The sequence below is a fragment of the Dipodomys merriami genome, unplaced genomic scaffold, assembly GCF_024711535.1.
Source record: "Dipodomys merriami isolate MVZ:Mamm:240054 unplaced genomic scaffold, mDipMer1.0.p SCAF_60, whole genome shotgun sequence".
Classification (NCBI taxonomy): domain Eukaryota; kingdom Metazoa; phylum Chordata; class Mammalia; order Rodentia; family Heteromyidae; genus Dipodomys; species Dipodomys merriami.
The window spans coordinates 4,959,272-4,978,382 of record NW_027206180.1 but is presented as its reverse complement, the minus strand read 5'-3'; the positions used below and the strand labels follow the sequence as shown (position 1 = coordinate 4,978,382).

The 19,111-nt window shown below is 49.6% G+C and overlaps 1 protein-coding gene across 20 annotated transcripts in view; it reads left to right on the top strand.

Moving 5' to 3' along the window:
• Positions 1-19,111, top strand: part of Rbfox1 (RNA binding fox-1 homolog 1) — a 1,026,253-nt gene that overhangs the window by 874,052 nt on the left and 133,090 nt on the right. For 18 of the 20 annotated variants that reach the window (XM_070003532.1, XM_070003525.1, XM_070003535.1 and 15 more), the window contains one exon: positions 14,703-14,951. In XM_070003532.1, the coding sequence (XP_069859633.1) occupies positions 14,703-14,951 (249 nt within the window). Of the gene's footprint in view, positions 1-8,008; positions 8,205-14,702; positions 14,952-19,111 lie in introns of those variants that run through there. The other 2 variants (XM_070003524.1, XM_070003531.1) reach the window with 2 other exon arrangements.

Below are 19,111 nucleotides of genomic sequence, written 5' to 3'. Positions count from 1 at the left end.
ACATTCGGCTGGTCTTCCTGTGTAGTGATTTACCAACCTGTCTCACGACTCCATTTCTTATTGTTTTTGACCACTCTTCAACTACATGCTTAAGCTAATGTCCTTCTAGAAAGTCGTCCTTTGCCAACCCTTTTCTGTGCTTTGTATTTCTGCCCTCCTACCACATGCTCTTAAAAATCCCCGAACTACCCCGAGACTCTGCCCTCCGGTCGGTATGGCGGTACCTGGGGTATGGCCTCTTTGCTCATCATTCTGGCCCCAAATCCACCAGCGCACTGGCATCGAGCAGAGGCCTCATCTCCACTGCTGACGCAATTACATGCAGATCGTGTTCTCGCCTATTTGAATACCTTGCTGCCCTTGCTCCCTAGCAGTTCCTAATTTCATTTCTTCCAAGTCCAACTATAATTCATTTTATGACAGTCCCCCACCCCCATGCCCTGGGTGGTTGTTTTTTTTTTTTTTCCTCTCCAGTTGGCAAACTATTACAGGCTGAAACTTATGCAACACACAGTGAAAGACAAGGTCATCTTTTATCATCGTTGCCTGTTACAGTAACCAGATCAGACATCTTTCGGCAAGCGAGGTGAACGCAAGCCAGCCGATATTTATCACGTCACACACCCGATTACAAAAAGTGGAAGGGCTGGAGGGAAATCTGAACGGTGCGTGTGAAGGGGTGCACACCCTTCGGGAGCTTGCAGTCTTTTATTGAGAGGCACGTGACTTGCTTGTGAAGAAATGAGACAGTTTGAAGTTCACTCCGATGGGTGGCCTTGTGGGTTCATTAGAAACGTTCACGTGTGAAGGTAACACCCCAGATGTGGTTTAAAGGATCAAATTCTTTCTCGTCTTATATTCCTTTTCCCTCCCTTGAGTAGCTTCTCTCTGGCCTACCAGCATTGTGGCATTTGCTTTTCAATCTCACAGAATGGGATGATCATAGATGTGCTCATGTTTGTCCTCCTGATGAAATCTTCCATGTATGATGTTCTGTACGGTGGCTCTAGGTCTCTGCCACTATGAACCCTACAATCCTGGGATCTATGGATCACTATTTTATAAGTCCTGTGACTCAGAAAATAACTGTATTGCTCTCTTCCCCCCACCACCACCCCCCCACGACCCCATTGATTCTGCTACACTTGAAATGAGCTATTACTGTATAATACTCCTCCAAGCCCCAGGATGACTTCTAACTTAACTACCCAGATGTGTGTGGCTTCAGTAGCTAGACGTAGTTCAGCATCTTGATTGTGGAAGAGGTGGGAGAAGAAGGTGACGTGGGGTGTGTGTGTGTGTCTGTCTGTCTGTCTCTTAGTGGCAGTGGGACATGAGCTGTCTTGGTGAGTAGAAGACACTGAACCCCGCTAAGGTGGGTTTAATGAGATACTGTAACCATCCCATCCACGGTGGAAGCTTCCACCCGTCCTGGCGACTTTGTTCAGTTTGTTCAGTGACCCCATCTCTTCGGAAGCACATTGTGTCACCTCCAACCCCACCCCCCCTCCAGCCCCCACGAATGGATCCACACCCTGCTTTAGAAGTGCGCGCGTCTCACAATGGATGGGATCCATCCTTTCTGTTTTGGGAATTTCAGTCATGTACGTCTGTCTTGAATACGGGTTTGATGCTGATGGCACCCTGGTGGTGGTGGTACGGAGCCTGGCTTCCCTCCTTTCCCTCCCCATTTTCTTGAGAAAAAATGGGGACTGGCAGGAAGGAGACGAATGGGGAAGGTCTCTTTAGGATTGAGCTTTACCCACCACCCAGACGGCGAAGGATCTTTACCGTGTTATCATTTTAAATGCGTCTCTCTGTTCCTACCCTGATGAAAATAGGGTGTTTTCTTTTTTTAACCACTGTTTGTTTCCGTGGCTCAATTCTCTATCCATTCCTTTGGCCTTTCTACTGCTCAGTGCTGCCAGTGGCCGGGAACAGCACCAGCCGTCACCTGGAGGTAAAAGGGGGTCGTGGAGGTAGGATGGTGTTGATGGGGAAATCTCCACAGCCACTGAGCTCTCACGGATGTGATTCCTGTGCCCTCCACAGGGATCGTAGTGATCCTCTGGAGTGTGTTTGTAGGGTGTGGACCAGTGTGTTGTGATTATGCAAGAGAATTCCCAGTGGAGAAAATAGATGAAGGCAACACAAAACTCTCTTCTGCCTTTTTTTTTTGAGGGGAAGGGGAGAACTTGCTGTGGATCCATAGTTCTTTGCAAATCACTATTAGAAATATTCATCTTCATCAGGTTAGGCGCAAGGGTCAGGACTGCAGTGGGACAGATGTCACTGTGCCCTTGAAGTGACCTCTGACCACATGTTTAGCCCCTCAAAGCTTCTCCCCTGTCAGATGAAGACTACAATTGTGTCTACAAGGCTGTGGGCCACCCTGGGGGTACTTCCATGTTTATAGAAGTCTGTATCAGTCATTAGACGACTCTTGTTATCAAGGCTAGAGACCTGGCTCAAGCAGGACCAGCAAGCCAATTGAGTGTGCGGTCCTGAGTTCAAATCCCAACACCAGAAAGTTAAATGTTTTTAGTAGCATTGTTGTCATGAACATCATATGCCCACCTTGAGTTTGGGTCTGAGGAGGGCATGGATGAGAACTTCTAATCCCCATGTTTGGGAGACTTTCTGGACTTGTCAGAATGTCTTAATCAGCTCTAGTGGTTCATCTCAGCCCACAGAGGCCACTAGGAAGAGCCAGCTTTGGGAGGAAGATCCCAGATTTAAGAATGAGTTGTATCACCCAGGCACCAGTGGCTCACTCCTGTAATTTTAGCTACTCAGGAGACTGAGATCTGAGAATCGTGGTTCAAAGCCAACCTGGGCAGGAAGGCCCATGACATTCTTACCTCCAATAAACCACCAGAAAACCGGAAGTGGCGTTATGGCTCAAGTGGTAGAGTGTTCGCCTTGAGCTGAAGAGCTCAGGGACAGCGCCCAGGCCCAGAGTTCAAGCCCCATGACCCAAAAAGTGTAAACAAAACCAACAACAACAAAGAATGAGTTGTACCCAGGGGCTGGCTTTTAAGGAAGCAGTTTATGAATACAGTGCCTCTCCATTGGTGTCACCCCTTCACACTCCCATGCGCCCCCCTGAGACCCACCCCTTCCCTTACTTTCCTTAACTTTGTGGCATAAACAATGAAATCTATGAAATCTCCACTGTGTTCTTCCTGCTTCAGCCCTCTACCTGTCTCCCCTCAGTCCCGCCCCCTTCCCTCTTGCCAGCTGTCATTTCCTGGTGCTGATTTCATTGGGCTTCGATTCTGTCTTTAGTATGGTAGACATGAGGGAGAGCTAAAGTAGTATTAAACTCCTTCAAGTAACAGGGACTATTCATACCCACACAGAGCCGCCATTGTGTTGGCCTTTGGGTGTATGTGTATGTGGGGGGGGGGGTAGGCTGGGGTTCTGTGTGAGTCAGAGAACTCCTCTTAAGGGCAGGTAGGCAGGGAGGAGTTTGGGATTCATGTTCCAGTCACCAAAGTATTTTGAATGCGTGTGTGTATAGATTGTGTGTGTATGTATAGATTGTGTGTGTGTGTGTATGTGTGTGTGTGTACGTGTGTACCCTTGTGACACCCTGCAAAGCTCGCAGCTACCATGGTAAAAAAGGGAATGAGCAACCAGACAGAGGAAGTTCCGGTACTCAGGGAGTTTGCAGTCTAGTTGAAGACAGGAAGTGCTACGCACGGCGTGTCAGCGTCTGGTGAGGCTTGGAGCGAGACGAGAAATGCCCTCTTTCCCTGCGGCTCCAGAGACTTCCACGTGTTAAGAGACAAGCACATCTCCCTTTGAAACCACGGCCGCAGACGCAAGCCTCTCTAGGGTCTCTCCTGGTACGGAGGAGCGCCACACTGCTTCATTGCCACTAACTTTGTAGGAGTGGAGGGGAAACGCGGCCTCCACGCCACCACCTGCCACTCCACATGGAGAACGGGAGTGGAACCTTCTGCAAACACAACACCTCGTCTCCCCGCAAGCCCGCAGCCCACTCCCTGGGGCCGGGGTTCTGTCAGCTGGGGACAAGAAGGCTCTGTCCACGCCGAGCCTCCCTGTGGAGGTCATGAACGGCAGCCAACCGCTTTCCCAGGAGGCTGTGTGCGGTGGGTCGCTCTTTTCCTGGCTGATGGTTTGCTGGGATGAATTATGGCCCCCGGACCACATCAGAGGTCTTTCTGTGCATGGACCGAAGCCAGATTGCTCTTGAACCCATACCCAGCTGTTTAGGAACCCAGAGCTCAGTCCTCCCCCGGTCCTGAACACCCAGCACTGACAAGCTGCGAGTAGGAGAAGAGAGCTGACCTCCTTGAAAAAGAGGAGAGGGTCGAGCTGCCAGGGAGTGGCGAAGTGAGGGGAGGAGGGCGGAGCCTCGTTGGCTCTCGGCCTCAGTGTTTACAACAATGATTGGTACATAGTTGGTGTTCAAGAAAGGATGGACTTCCCATCAACCAGGATCATTCGCATCGTCATTACCACCACCTCTACCATCATCACGACCATCGCTCACATCTTCATCCTCACCACCATCACCTGATATCACCACTGTAAACACCGCCATCTCCACCACCACCACCACCATCATCATCACCACCATCATCATCAATACCACCACCTCCATCATACCACCACCATTATCACTATAACCACCATCATTACCACCACCACCACCTACCTCCATCACCACATCACCACCAGCACGACCATTATAACCACCTCCATCACCACCACCATCACTGTCATGAATACCTCCATCACCACCATCTTCTTTTGGCATGGATTCAATTATAGGAAGTGTTCCATAGGAGCAGATTCAATTCAAATTTTAATTCTTTTACTAATCTACTCGTTCTTAAACACCAGGGGATATTTCCTGTAGCACCTCAGTTTTCTTATGCATAAAGTACGCTGTCATGTCTGTCTTGTGCACTGTTCATAAAAAGGACCTGACCCACAGCAGATGAGGGCCCAGTGAGCCTCATTGTTTTCCAGATGGACCAGAGAGGGCCCAATCTCCTCCCCATACAAGGACTTGTGTGTGCGATGAAGGAGTCTCTAAGAGTTATATGAGTTGCACAAGGTCCATGGGACGCACAGTGGTGACAGACCCTGGGGGTTACCTAGCACCATCTTTGTTTGTCTGTTTTTCACTTACGTTTTACCATGATCCTTCAGAGGTTTTGCATAGCTAACCAAGTCACCTGCATACAGGTCTTTACAAAACAATGTCACCTCCTCTTCTTCTGTTCTGTTCCCGTGTAGTATATTTGACTTGAAGAACCTTAGTGTAATGCTCTTCATATAGATTTTATACTTCAAGAAATCTCTCTCTCTCTCTCTCTCTCTCTCTCTCTCTCTCTCTCTCTCTCTCTCTCACACACACACACACACACACACACACACACTCACACACACACACACACACACACAGTTTGAAAGATATGCATTTTCATTTTTGCCCAGGATAGTGTATGAGAATATCCCCAGGGCAGCATTTAATGGTGCCTAAGGCTGTGAGGCTATAGATCTGCTTCAGAATTTGTGTCTGATTTGGTTTTGAAGAATCTCTGGGTAACTGAATGAGTGAAAGACCGTGTTGGGTTGCATAGATGAAAGATCTGTGTCCAATCGTATCCCTCTGATTGTCTCTGCTCAAAACTCTGTGTTCGTCATTTCCCTAGAGTATTTATTTCTCCAAGGAGATTGGCCATCTCCAGTCTAATCACCCTCTTCCCAAGTTAAAGGATAGAAAGTGAGCTTTGCAGCAGGGCAACAGCAGCTGTCATCCTAGCTACACAGAAGGCTGAGATCTGAGGATTGTGGTTCAAAGCCAGCTCAGTCAGGAAAGTCTGAGAGACACTTATCTCCAATGAACCACCAGAAAACCGGAAGTGGCGCTATGGCTCAAAGTGGTAGCGCACTAGCCTTGAGTGAAAAAGAGCTTTGGGACAACACCCAGGCCCCAAGTTCAAGACTGACAACTGGCAACAACAACAAAGAGAAAGGAGGAAGGAAGGAAGGAAGGAAGCAAGCAAGCAAGCAAGCAAGCAAGCCAGAAAGCAAGCAAGCAAGCAAGCAAGCAAGCATTGACCAGAAGGGGAGAAAAATAAAAAGCTTTGGGCTCTGGGCTGTGGTTGCTGTTCTCAATTGCAGAGCTAGAGTTTCATATGAAAGGACCCTGGGCCTCTTGCTAAGCAATTCAGAGAAGGAAGCCAACTTATCCTTTGAAGGAAACAGAATGGCTGGTATTTTATTCTAAGGCTGATTACCTACTGTGTTGGAGGTACTCCCAGAGTATGATGGGAAATGAGAAATCTGAGGCTGACACAAATATTGTTTATCCGGGTTTGCTTCCCAACTTAAGGAAGTTGGGACAGGACATAAGTCACACAGGGATTCTTTAAACCAGAGCATGTGAGGCAGACCGAAAGGAAGCTTGAATTCTTCCAGATAGGTCTTCAGCTCTTCCCGCATCCTCTCTCATAGGATTTAATTACAAGTGTAACCATTTCCAAAACTCCATCCGTGCCCTTCAGCAGAGTTGGATGGATCTTTTCATTGGGAGAGAAGGACCAAGAGGTAAAAAGTAAAAGCCAAAAGTTCCGGAGAAGAGCACAGGGTATAGTGGCTCCTGCGTATAATCCTAGCCCTAGGGAGGTAGAGAGGGAGATTCCAGTTCAAGGCCATCTGAGCTACAGAGAAAGACCTTCTCTCAAAAAGGAAATAGTTCAAGGAAAGGTAGAAAGCAAGACTGGTGTACTTTTCCTTCACCACATTTATAGTGAGATTTTTGTGGTCAGCTATTAGTTCTTTTACTGAAAAAGAAAAAAAAAAGAAAAACCGATGTGAGCCTTTGGGTCTTACTTAGGTCTATAAAAACAAGATGAAGCCCAGTGCTGATGGGTCATGCCTGTCACCCTAAGCTACTCAGAAGGCTGAGATCTGAGGCTCACGGTTCAAAGCCAGCCCCGGCCACAAAAACAAAAACAAAAACACAAGATGGTTTGGATGGTTTGGAATTTCACTTGCCACTTGGCCCAACGCATGTGCATGAGTTGACAGTACACTAAGTACCTCGTGTGTGTGTGTGTGTGTGTGTGTGTGTGTGTGTGTGTGTGTGTGTGTGTGTGTGTGTGTGTGTGTGTGTGTGTGTGTGGTCATGTGACTTTTCACTTTATTCTTACCATACCCCTCCATCATTGTCACGCTTTCCCATCTCTCTTGAAGATGCCTGGTACTTGTAAAACTGATGTTTTACTGCACCCCCTTTGGACCACTTCTTAAAGGCAATTAAAGAAAGAACTGGATCCTTGCAGCAGAATCCTGACCTTTTTCAAGACCGACCCCATCACACAGAAACAAAGGCTGTGGTTGCAAGCAAAGCAGCCCTCCCCCCAATCTAAGATCAGCCAGTCTGCCAAGCAGCTGGATTGGGGAATCTTCCTGATCGTAACTTGTAGTATTTTCAGATGGACGTACAGTTCGCCCCCAGCTCTGTGAGGCCGGCACGCCGACAGGATGTTTTTTAAATCCAGTATATCTGTGTCTCTATCTCCATCTCTCCAAGCATCCTTCAGCCCCTTCTCGCTCTCTTCTCCCACGACTCTTCAACAGTGCCCTCTTGCCTCTTTAAAAAAATGAGAGAGAGAGAAAAAGATAGTAGCAAGCTCCCTGTGGATTTTTTTTATAACTTTGCATACCGTATATTTAGTTTAGTAATGAAAAATCCCAGCTCCAGGCTGTGCATAGGAGAGCATTTCTAATGTTTTTTAAACAGCTATTCATGTAGTCGAGCGCTCTGTTGCGTGCATGTGTGTGTGTGCATGCGCGTGTGCGTGTGTTTTCCTTTTCCTCGTCACCCTCTGCTCAGTGGTGAACTCAGCATCGGGAGGAGGAGCGAGCTGTGATTGACAGATGAGCCAAGCCTCCCTTGCAGGAGAGTCCTGTCAGGGGCTGGTTTGGGGAGCAGTCAGGTGTTGAAGGGAGGGGGAGTCTGTCAGCCAGGCGGCCTTCCCTCCCTCCACATCGACACCCCCTGGGCAAACCCACGGGTCCCAGCCCACACTCCCCCGCCTCACTCCCCCACCCCTCCGCCTCCTAATCGAGCCTGGCATCGGGCAGATGTGATGTGCTGCGGGATTTAAACAGCCGCTAAGTTTATGGAGGAGAGCGCGTTTGGGATGGTACGGCAGGTAGGCTGCATTCGGTTTGATTTTTATTTCCCACCGGCAGTCGAGATGGGATTGTGGCGGAAGGACTTTCCTTGCGTTAAGTTCATCCTGACTGGAATACAGACTCTGGGGAAACAGGAATGTCAATGAAGAGAGAGAGAGAGAGAGAGAGAGAGAGAGAGAGAGAGAGAGAGAGAGTGTGTGTGTGTGTGTGTGTGCGTGTGCGTGTGCGTGTGCGTGTTCGCGTGTGTGCGCGCGCGTGTGTGCCCTGCATTCCACTCTGTGCAGATCTGAGCTGGTCTTAGGACCAGCAGGTTCATGGTGTCATTTTGCATTTTTCCCCCCTCCTTGTGCTAACGTCTCCCCGAGGGGCCTGTTGGAGCTTATAGCTCATTTCAGCTCAGCACAAGAGGCTTTCTCTGAAGATGAACCATTTCTTGCCAGGGAAGTAGATTGGTCCCAGCTGCTAAACTAAAGTAAAGCAAACTGTCAGCAAGGCAGGAAACTGCAGCCAGCCACAGGCCACGAATAGTTTCATCCACATTCACTTAGCAAAGGGCCATGAGGTGGGGGGAGTACCCCATTGCCATGGCTGCCACTGGCCTTGAATGAATGGGCTGAGGCCATCAGTGGGGTTATGAAATCTTGACAGCTCTCGGACATTTCTTCATTATAATGCTGGGGTTGAATCCAGGAGAAAGCGTCTTTAGGGGAAGAAAGAGAGACGGACAGGGTAGAGACAAATTCCCGTGGGAAGGGGGAGGGGTCATTTAAGGAGTGTGGGAAAGCTTAGAGGAAATGTGCGTGCATACACACGCGCGCGTGCACATACGTACACCCACACATACACAGAGACGTAAGAAAATGCTTGATTACTCTGAGTCTACCTGGGAAGGCACACCAAAAATAAAAACAAAAAATTTCTTTCCTTGGTGAGAGTCAGAGACAAGAGCAGACCTTTTGTGCTCTGCCACGGTTGAGATGTGGTTTGCATCTGATTTCGAGCCAAACTCTTTTGCCAAGTGTATGTGGCTACCGCCCTTTGCTCTCTCTTTAGTTCTTCCCAAACTCCTTGATTCAAATCACCCAGGGTGCCGAATGGGAGCGCAGGGCTGTTTCCTAAACCATATCAACACCAACGCCATCTCCTGAGCACCCCCCCCCCGACTCCCCACATCCCTTAGTATGAAATTGAAGGGTCCGATGTGTTTCCGTGCCGGGGAAGAGAGTCTCTGGGAATGTATGTACGTGCACCAGGCTAAATGGCCAGATTACAGTTGTTTGTCTTAAAATAGCAGCCGTGCTCTATTTCATGCTTCAGTAAAATACTTAAATTGAAATGACTTCTTCCCCTCCCCCCCCACCCTTTGCTTTTAGGAATGAGACTTGATTGCATGTTAATAATCCTTTTGCTCTCAATCAGCCAGTGAAAATCTACCCATTGGGCCATCTTGAGAGTCATGTCATCATGGCCTTCTGCAAGTGGTTCTAATGAATGCTGAGAGGTTGAACGGAAGGAGGAGTGAGATGTTCCTTCTACGTGCACTCACGCCGGTGCTCCTTTGGCCATTTGATGTTTGGGGTTGTGGTGGCTTGTCTCTAAAGTAGTTGTACAGATGAAGCTTCTGTTCAGCATGTCCATTTATAAGGACCAGGCACCGTGAGGGGCATTGTCCCTTCCATCATTCCAAGCTCCTTCTCAGACCCGCAGCAGCAAGACTGAGCTTGAAAACTTGAGATCCTGAGCGCCCTCCACCCACCTTCCCCCTCCCTCTCTTGTGTACTTCACAGCTACCCAAGAACATTCTGGCACTGGCAATTGGATGTTAGCTGTGCAGAAGCTTTCGATGCGGGGAGAGGGGACACTTGCAAAGCCATCACCTCCCCTTAGAGAAGGAACACCCCCATCCCCGAGCACCCCCACTCTGCAAGTCTCTGTGATTATTCTATTTATGTAGGGAAAGTCGGGGCGGGGTGGGGGGTTGGCGTGGGGAAAGGAGGCAGCAGCCTCTGAAAATGAGGGAATGTCTGGCCTTCAGAATGCTCCCCATAATTTTTCCTGTCACTGTCAGGGATACAGAGGTGGCTTCAGCTTTCTCCGGGAGCCTGGTCCTGAGCCCAAGATGCGGCATAACCTGGATGTGGGGAAAGGTGCCCTTACCGTTCGTGTAGTTTTCCAGAAATCCCTTCCCGCCGAGCTAAGAATCTAGGAACAATCCCTTAGAGAGAGAGAGAGAGGGGGAACAAAGGCATGTCTGGAGCGGAGGGAAGGTGAAAGGTAATTCCATAGGCAGTACAATGATTTTAATTAAATATTAGCTGTAATTAGCCTGAAGTGCAAATGTTGGGAATATTAATTAGGGTCTCCCTGGGGCGGCTGTCGGGGTGAATAAAGTAACAGTAGGAGGCCTCCCAACAGCATCTGTTGGGGAGTTCCAGGTGTGGGTTGCATTCTAGAAGAGTCCAGCCCCACCCCACCCCATGTGCCTGGGAAAGGTTGGCTAGCTACTGCTCTGGCTTCCAGTGCTTGACTTCTGAGAGCCAGCTCAGCGCCCTGTGTCTGCCTGGATGGCTTTGGCTTTGGTTAGAACAAGGAGGTTTGCTCTGGCTCCAGTGATGCACTTACGTCCCCGGGGGGCCTCTACTAGAGAAGAGCCTGAAGCCTGGCTTCAGAGCTGACACACGTTTTCCATGCCTCTGGGTCAATCACCTTTCAAGGGCCCACCCCTGCAACCACCAGCCTATCAGAATCGCCGACATGTGTCCAAGTCAGCTACCCCACAAGTAAGAGATGTAAACCACCAATGTGGGGGCCTTGGGGCTGGGGTATGGGATGGAGAGGGGTTTGTTTCTCTGGAAAACAAGAAGCCACTGCCGCCCCTCTGGGTGCTACTTTGGCCAAAGGAGAGAGAAAGCAGGGTCTGAGTTTGACTCCTGGCTTCTCTTCGGAATGACCTGTATCTGTGGCTTTGCTTAGAAGCAGGATCCAGGGCAGGTGCGGAACGCTTTCTGCTGCTGCTGGGTGACGTGAGAGCAGAGGTGCAGCACGTACAGAGGAGGCGTTGTAGAGATCTGAACTATTGTTGGGGGGGGTTGAGGGTCAAGGGTCAAGGGTGACCCTTCCACGGGAGAGGACTGGCCTTTACACATCGGCCATCACCAACCTGGTCTCCACCTTCCAGATGCCAGGAGCACTCCCTTCCCCAGTGTGTGCCAAAACCAAACACGTCCCCCACTCATGGCCGGCACCCCCTGGGCAGCAGTACCCACGACAGTGCCCGTCACTCGGCCTGACTTCAGAGCGCCCTCTAGAAGCAGGGGCTGCCTTCCCCGGGAGAGCCTCGAAGCCCAAGGCCCCGGGAACCTGTCTCTCAATGGGCTACGTTCTGCGAAGTCTGTAGCCTGTGCCCCTTCTAAGACAGAAAGCTCGCGGTGGAACGGAAAACAAATTTCAGAAGCGATTCTGAGTCATTCTGTGCGGCAGCCTGATCTCTGCCAGTCTGCGGAACCCAGCTGGGAGCCTTGGGGAAAGCAGCCTGCCCTCCCTTTCTGTCTCTTCCTGCTTCTCTGCCAGCCTTGAATCCTGCACTTGTAGCTGATGTGTCCATATCTAACGCTGCTTTGCCAAAGACACTAATGAAACTTCTTCTGCAGGGACTCCAGGGCTAAGTAGTGGAAACTTGTCTGGGCCATGGAGCCATTCTGACGATTATCCATCTCTGTGTCCATAGACAATAAGTGAAAACGTCAACATGGCTCTGTCTCGATAAAACTTTATTCACCAAAACAAGCAGAGGGCCAGATTAGCCCCATCAGCCATTCACCAATCCTTCTCTGGCTCTTCCTACTATGTCCCCTGCTGCCAACTTAAACCTTTTAGGGAACTCAGACTTCATTTTTTAAAGCATATAATTAGTCAATGCGCATAATTGTCACTTTGCATCAAGGCCTGCTGCTGGGGCTGGGGAATGCCATGGTGAATGTGGCCTCCTCTTCCTCCCCCCCTCCTCCTCCTCCCCCTCCTCCTCCTCCTCCCCCTCCTCCTCCTCCTCCCCCTCCTCCTCCTCCTCCCCCTCCTCCCCCTCCTCCTCCTCCTCCTCCTCCTCCTCCTCCTCTTCCTCCTCCTCCTCCTCCTCCTCCTCCTCCTCTTCCTTGTGTGGCAGGAACACCCAGGCAAACAACAGGCCAGAGTGCCAGCTGTGTGGAGGAAGGAGCTTTTGATTGGGACTCTGGTAAAGAAGGGTTTCCCAGACAAGGGAGAGGCAGAGCATTCAAATAGAAAGGGTCAGATGTGGCTACATCTCCAATAGAGTGTACTTGGATCTAAGCAGGGACCCGGCTGCACCCCACAAACACACAGGACAATTCCATTCTTTCTAGGATGTCTTCACAGTGACAGCAGCAGCGTGGACAGATCCTCCACTGTGCCCAGGGCTGCAGGAAATGGGAAAGAGGGAGAGAAGAAGGGAAGTAGGAAAAGGAAGAAAGGAAGGAAGAGAAGGAGGGGAAGGAAGGAAGAAAGGAGAGAAGGAGGGAGGAAGGAAGAGAAGGGGGGAAAAGAAGGAAGGGAAGGAGGAAAAGGAAGGAAGGAAAGAAGGGAAGGGAGGGAAGGAAGTAGGGTAAGGAAGGAAGGAAGAGAAGGAGAGGGAGGAAGGAGAGAAGGAGGGAGGAAAGGAAAGAAATGGAGAAAGAAAGAAGGAGAGAAGGAAGGAAGGGAAGGAAGGAGAGGAAGAAAAAGGGGAAGGAGCCGGTGCCAGTGGCTCATGCCTGTGATCCTAGCTACTCAGGAGGCTGAGAGGATCGCGGTTCAAAGCCAGCCTGGGCAGGAAAGTCCGTGAAATTCTTATCTCCAATAAACCACCAGAAAACCAGAAGTGGCACTGTGGCTCAAGTGGTAGAGTGCTCGCCTTGAGCTGAAGAGCTAAGGGACAGTGCCCAGGCCCAGAGCTCAAGACCCACAACTAACAAAAAAAAAAGTGAGGGGAGGAAAGAAAGAGGGAAAGGAAGGAAGGAAGAGAAGGATAACGGAGGGGAGGGAAGGGAAGGGAAAGACAGAAAGGGAGAGAGGAAAAGGAAGGAAGGAGGGAAGGAAGGAAAGGAAGAAGGGAAAGGAGTAGACCCCTTGATGGAAGTCCAATGGCACAGATTGGGACAAATTAGTCTGGAGGAGAAATTAGAAAGGAAGGAATGTTTTTCCACTTGTGAGAAGGTTTAAAACCCATCTCAAGCTCGTTCTCTTCCAAGAGTCATCTTTAACCTTCTAATGCAAGGTCCTCAATAAACAAATGTGTAAAACCCTGAGTGGCAGGGTGTGGAGTGCTGGGCTGAGAACCTCTCCCCTCCCCCATCCTCAGCATGTCTGGGTTGAATTCAGGATGCATTAGCAGTGTCAGTGGTAGGTGGCCAGGAAATGCCAGCTCACCTGACATTTTTGCCCGGAGTCATTAGGGAAGGGCTAAAGTCGCATCTCATTGACCACGGACAGTGGAAAAACCTGGTGTTGGGTGGCTCTAATTGCTAAGCTGTTTGATTTCTCTCTGTGTGTCTCTCCGTCTCTGTCTCTCTCCCCTTCTTCCGCCCCTCCTCTTTCTGACTGTACAGTTGCATCTTTGGAGAGCATGGAAAATTTGAACCTCTAGGCTGCTGTTTTGCATGCGGGTGTGTGAAGGGTGGGGGAGGAGTTACTGGGGTGGAGGTGGAAGGAGAGAGGGAGATGCTTCTAGAAATGGAAACATGAGTTCAGTTTTGTTGTGTGTTTTTTTAAATTCTTTTGACTTGACTGTAATTATCATACGGCATGTTTAGGCTATAACTGAAGGATGAATTGTTACATAATACCCTTTAATTTAAAAAAAAAAGTAAAATTAGAGTTGGAGTGGGGGGTAGGGGTGGGCAATGTTACCTAGTAGGGAGGGGGGTCTGAATTCAGAATGGTATTTTACAGCTGATCGTGGGGAGATGGCCATCCAAGTGGGGTTCACCACCTGACTCAATGAGACTCTGATTTCCCCCCACTGGCCGATTTCTCCTGGCATTGGATCACACTCATGTGCACGCACACGCGCACACACACATACACGTGCACACGCGCACACACACACACACCCCACTCACCCCAGTCAGGAAGGCATTGCTTCCATCCGAATGCCCAGCTGCACGGCCTGCGCTCTGCAGCACCAGCTCCTTGGATTTCCTCTCCCTGAGCTCTTGGAGCACCTGCAGAATTGCAGTCCCACGGTCACCCCCCCACACACCCAAGATGGGACGGAGGGATGGGGTGACCTTCAGTCCCGGGACACAGGCCCTGGCCTTTTGCACGCACGCGCGCACGCACTCAGGGGGAAAGGGATTGGGGTGGAGTGGGTGGGGGTGTTCCTGGGCCTCCATCTCCACCTCTGTAGAATGGGGTGGCCTGGGTGTCCCCCATCAAAGGATGGGAGGATGGGAGACGTCCCCCTCCCCCAGAGGATTCTCATCAGACCAGGCGTGCGCTCACGGCCCCGTGTCTCCTCCTGGCAGGGTAACCAGGACGCGGCGGCCGCCCCGGACACCATGGCTCAGCCTTACGCCTCGGCCCAGTTCGCTCCGCCACAGAACAGCATCCCAGCGGAATACACCGCCCCGCACCCGCACCCGCACCCCGCACCGCCGGACTACACGGGCCAGACCACGGCCCCCGAGCACACGCTCAACCTGTACCCGCCCGCCCAGCCGCACCCCGAGCAGAGCGCCGACACCAGCGCGCAGACCGTGTCCGGGACCGCCACAGTAAGGGGGCGCTGGGGCTCGGGGCCCCCGCGGGGTGGGCAGTGGGCAGTGGGGGGGGTGCCAGCCACTCACTGGGCATCTGAGCTGGACCCTGTCCAGTATGGGGGGGTTGGGAGCTCTCTTGGTGCTTGCCTGACCACACCAAGCCTTCCCAAGGCACCACCTCTCCGGAACCCTACATAAATGGTACAAGGAGACGTGCATCTCCTCATCTTGTTTGCTGGGGCCTATAAGTTGGTGTTCTCTCCAGTGTCACCCCAGTGGAATATTTTGCCTAATTTTATTTTATTTTATTGTCGGTCAGGGGGCCTGAACTCTGGGCCTGGGCGCTGTCCCTCACCTCTTCAGCTCAAGGCAAGCGCTCAACCACTTGAGCCATAGTTCCACTTCAGGCTTTTTCTGCTTATATGGTGCTGAGGAATTGAACCCAGGGCCTCATGCATGTGAGGCAAGCGCTCTACCACTGAGCCACCTTGCCAGCCCTATTAGCAGAGACTCGTGGCAAGGGTGGAGCAGGGGAGAGGTTTGTTGCCATTAGGACACTTGTTTTAAAGTTGTCTTTCAGGGGTAGAATTTAGCTAAGCACAAAACCCACCTGTTTCTATGCACACGGTCAGCTGCCTTTTAGAACATTGACAGAGTCATGCAACCATTACCCGGAGTCTGACTTAAGGAACGCTCCCAACATCTTTGGATGTATCTCATAGCTGGGTGTTGGTGGCTCACCCTGGTGAGCTTAGCTACTCAGGAGGCTGAGATTTGGAGGAGTGCAATTCAAAGTCACCCCTGCACAGCAAAGTGTGCTGGCACCCCATCTCCAGTCAACTAGGAGAGCCAGGAAGCAGTACAAAATTGCAAGGCCTGGAATTTGAGCACTGATGAGAGAGGGAGAGAGAGAAGGAGAGGGAGAGGAGGAAAGGGAGAGGGAGAGGGAGAGAAAAAGAGAGAGAAAAAGAATGAGAAAAAGAGAGAGAATATTGTACCCAGTCCCACCCCACTGAAGACCTAGAGTAAAGAAAGCTCAGGAAGGGTAGAACAGGCAGAACAGGAAAGAAGAAAGGCAACTTTTGTCACTTTATTGACATTCCATTAGACTTTCATATATGAATGCATGCACGGAGCTATCACCCATTAGGATAATAGCAAAAAAAAAAATCTCCATCGCTTCCAAAATGTTCTTCGGCACCTTGACCTGTTCCTGTCACTTTAAACTTAGTTTGGCTGTTGCTAGAGTTTTATTGCGATGAAAAAATAAGACATTCTGTGCTCTTTGGTCTGTTTTCTATTACTCTGCATCATTATCTTTAGATTCATCCATATTGTTTTATGTCTTGGTCGTTCACGCCTTTCCATGTCTGAGTATTAGCCCATTATATGAAGGTGCCAAGATTTGTTTCTCCATTTATCTGTGTATGAGTATTAGGGAAATGCAAAGATCATAAATGAGACCATCTTGTTTCCTTCCAGAAATGATGACATACTTATGCTTATTTCTCTTGTGCCAAAAACAAAAAAAAGGAAAAGGAAAAGGCTCTCCTTTCTGTGATCTCCTTTTGAGTCTTTCTTCCTTGATCTGGAGCTTGGCTGGGGCTCTTTCATTTGAGATTGCCTCTACCTCCCTAGACAAAGACCCCAAGTCCTGCATGTCATGGGGGGAAGGAATGGAACTTCAAGGTGGGTTCCTTGGGTGGCTTCCCCAATCTTGGACACAAGGCCATATTTTAACATCAAACGTTAAAATCAATCTGGGTGCCAGTGGCTCACGCCTGTCATCCTAGCTACTCAGGAGGCTGAGATCTGAGGATCACAGTTCAAAGCCAGCCTGGTCAGGAAAGTCCCTGAGACTCTTATGTCCAATAAATCACTAGAAAACCGGAAGTGGCGCTGTGGCTCAAGTGGTAGAGCACTTGCCTTGAGCTGAAGAGTGTAGGGACAGCGCCCAGGCCCAGAGTTCAAGCCCCATGACCCCCCCCCCCAAAAAAAAAAGTTAAAGTCAGGCTGGGAACGGACAAAGTGGTAGAGAGCATGCTTAATATTCGTGAAGCCCTGGGCTCCATCCTCGACACCACATCCATACATGGTGGAAAAGAGATCCACCATTCCCTCGAAGGTAGTGTTAGTCCTGGAATAACCCCGTCCCTTGGCACAAATAGATATCCGTGGTGTTTAATGCCATCTGAAGGACACTGCAGGGCCCTCCAAACTGGGTAGTTTGGGAGGGGGGAGTAAGAGAAACCCATCCATCCATCTATCCATCTGGTGCATTCTCAGAGCATCTAAAATATGCACATGACTTCTCAGAAAGTGCCCAGTCTGTTCAGGGAAGCAGCAGCAGGCACCCTGAGCTCCCAGCCACTGGAACGAAGGGAAGTACAGTAGAGAAGACTCTCGGGGTCCCCCTTGTACCTCTCCAGGGGCTCAGACAAGTCCTTAACGGCCGAGTTTTCTGCTGAATTCCCATTTAATGTAGGCCTCCCAAGGCATCCTGGATGCCGGTCCCCACTGAGCTGAGGCCCTTTGATACCAGAGACGGCTCCTGAGGAGGTATTCGCCTCTTGCCTCGTGATAACGAGAGATTTGCCGGTGGAGAATTCTCTGTGTATCTCCAATGGCAACTTCTATTTTTAACACCAGCACAGTCTTGTTTCAGTCTCCCACACGCTCCCAGTCACTCTGAACCCCAATGGGAAAAAGAATGTGGATCTTGAGGCTCCGTCTCTGCTGACAGAGAGAAGATGTGTCTCGGGGACCTCAGCTGCCACAAGTCAAAGTGTCTGCCACATCTCCGTATTTCACTGGTGCCTTTACCAGACGGAATTGGTTGATGATGGGGTCTGGTTCTTCATCCTCCATACATTGGCTTCAGTTCTGAAGCCTGTAAGATTGTTGAAGCATGGGGAATGGGCTCAAAAAGTTTGGGGTTAAAATAGAGGTTATTATTGAAGTAATTCAGAATGGTCGTTAAGAAAGTCAAACATTAGCCAGACATCGGTGGCTCAAGCCTATAATCCTAGCTGCTTGGGAGGCTGAAATCTGAAGATCTTGGTTCAAAGCCAGCCACGGCAGACAAATCTATGAGACTCTTATCTCCAATTAACCAGTGAAAAGCAAGAAGTGGAGATGTAACTCAAGTGATAGAGCACCAAATCTGAGTGGAAACTCTAAGGGAAAACATGAATACCCCAAGTGTATATATATATATATATATATATATATATATATATATATATATATATATATATATACATACTCTCTCTCTCTCTCTCTCTCTCTCTCTCTCTCTCTCTCTCTCTCTCTCTCTCTCTCCCCCTCTCCTCTCTCCTCTCTCCTCTCTCTCCTCTCTCTCCTCTCTCCAAAATGAAAACAAAAATTCTCTAATACCCATAAACCCAGCTCCAGCTCTTAAGTCTGTTTTCCAGAAAATTAAAAAATATATACGGTTTCCTTTTCCCTTTTCTTTCCTTCCAGAAGCATTCGATGCATCTGCAAGTGTATATCTGCTTGTCGTATTCCCATCTTGATCTCTGGCCCTATAACCTTTCTCTAACTCAGTTTTCACTTCCTCTAACCACTTTCTTGGTCCATTCTCAAAATCTGAGCATTGAAATCTACCAATGATGGGCTTTTTGAACTCTTAAGTGAGGAATCTCTCTCTGTCTGCCTTTGGGATCCAACTCCTTGCTTACACGCCTGTGTATAGTCCTGCTGAAGGAATTACATAATTTCTGGGATTCATCTTATCTTGTAATTCTAAGTCAGGCCAAACAGAAAAAGCTAGGTACAAATACTGCCAGCAAGCTCTGCATGTCTCTGCCTGTGAATGTTTAAAAAGAACATGAACTTACAAGATATACATCAATCACCTACCTCACAGGGCATGCACGCATTTGAATCTAGAAAAGCTTCTTGCCTATCAGAGTATACCAGCCATGAGCAGGCCCTCAACCCATAAACCACCCTGTAGGTGTATACTTAATGGTGACTGACCTGCGCTCTCATGAACAAAATACCTGGAATCTTAGCTACTCAGTAGGCTGAGATCTGAAGATCGCAGTTCAAAACCAGCCCGGATAGGAAAGGCCATGAGATTCTTATCTCCAGTTAACCAACAGAAACCTGGATGTGGTACCATGGCTCAAAGTGGTAGAGTGCTAGCCTTG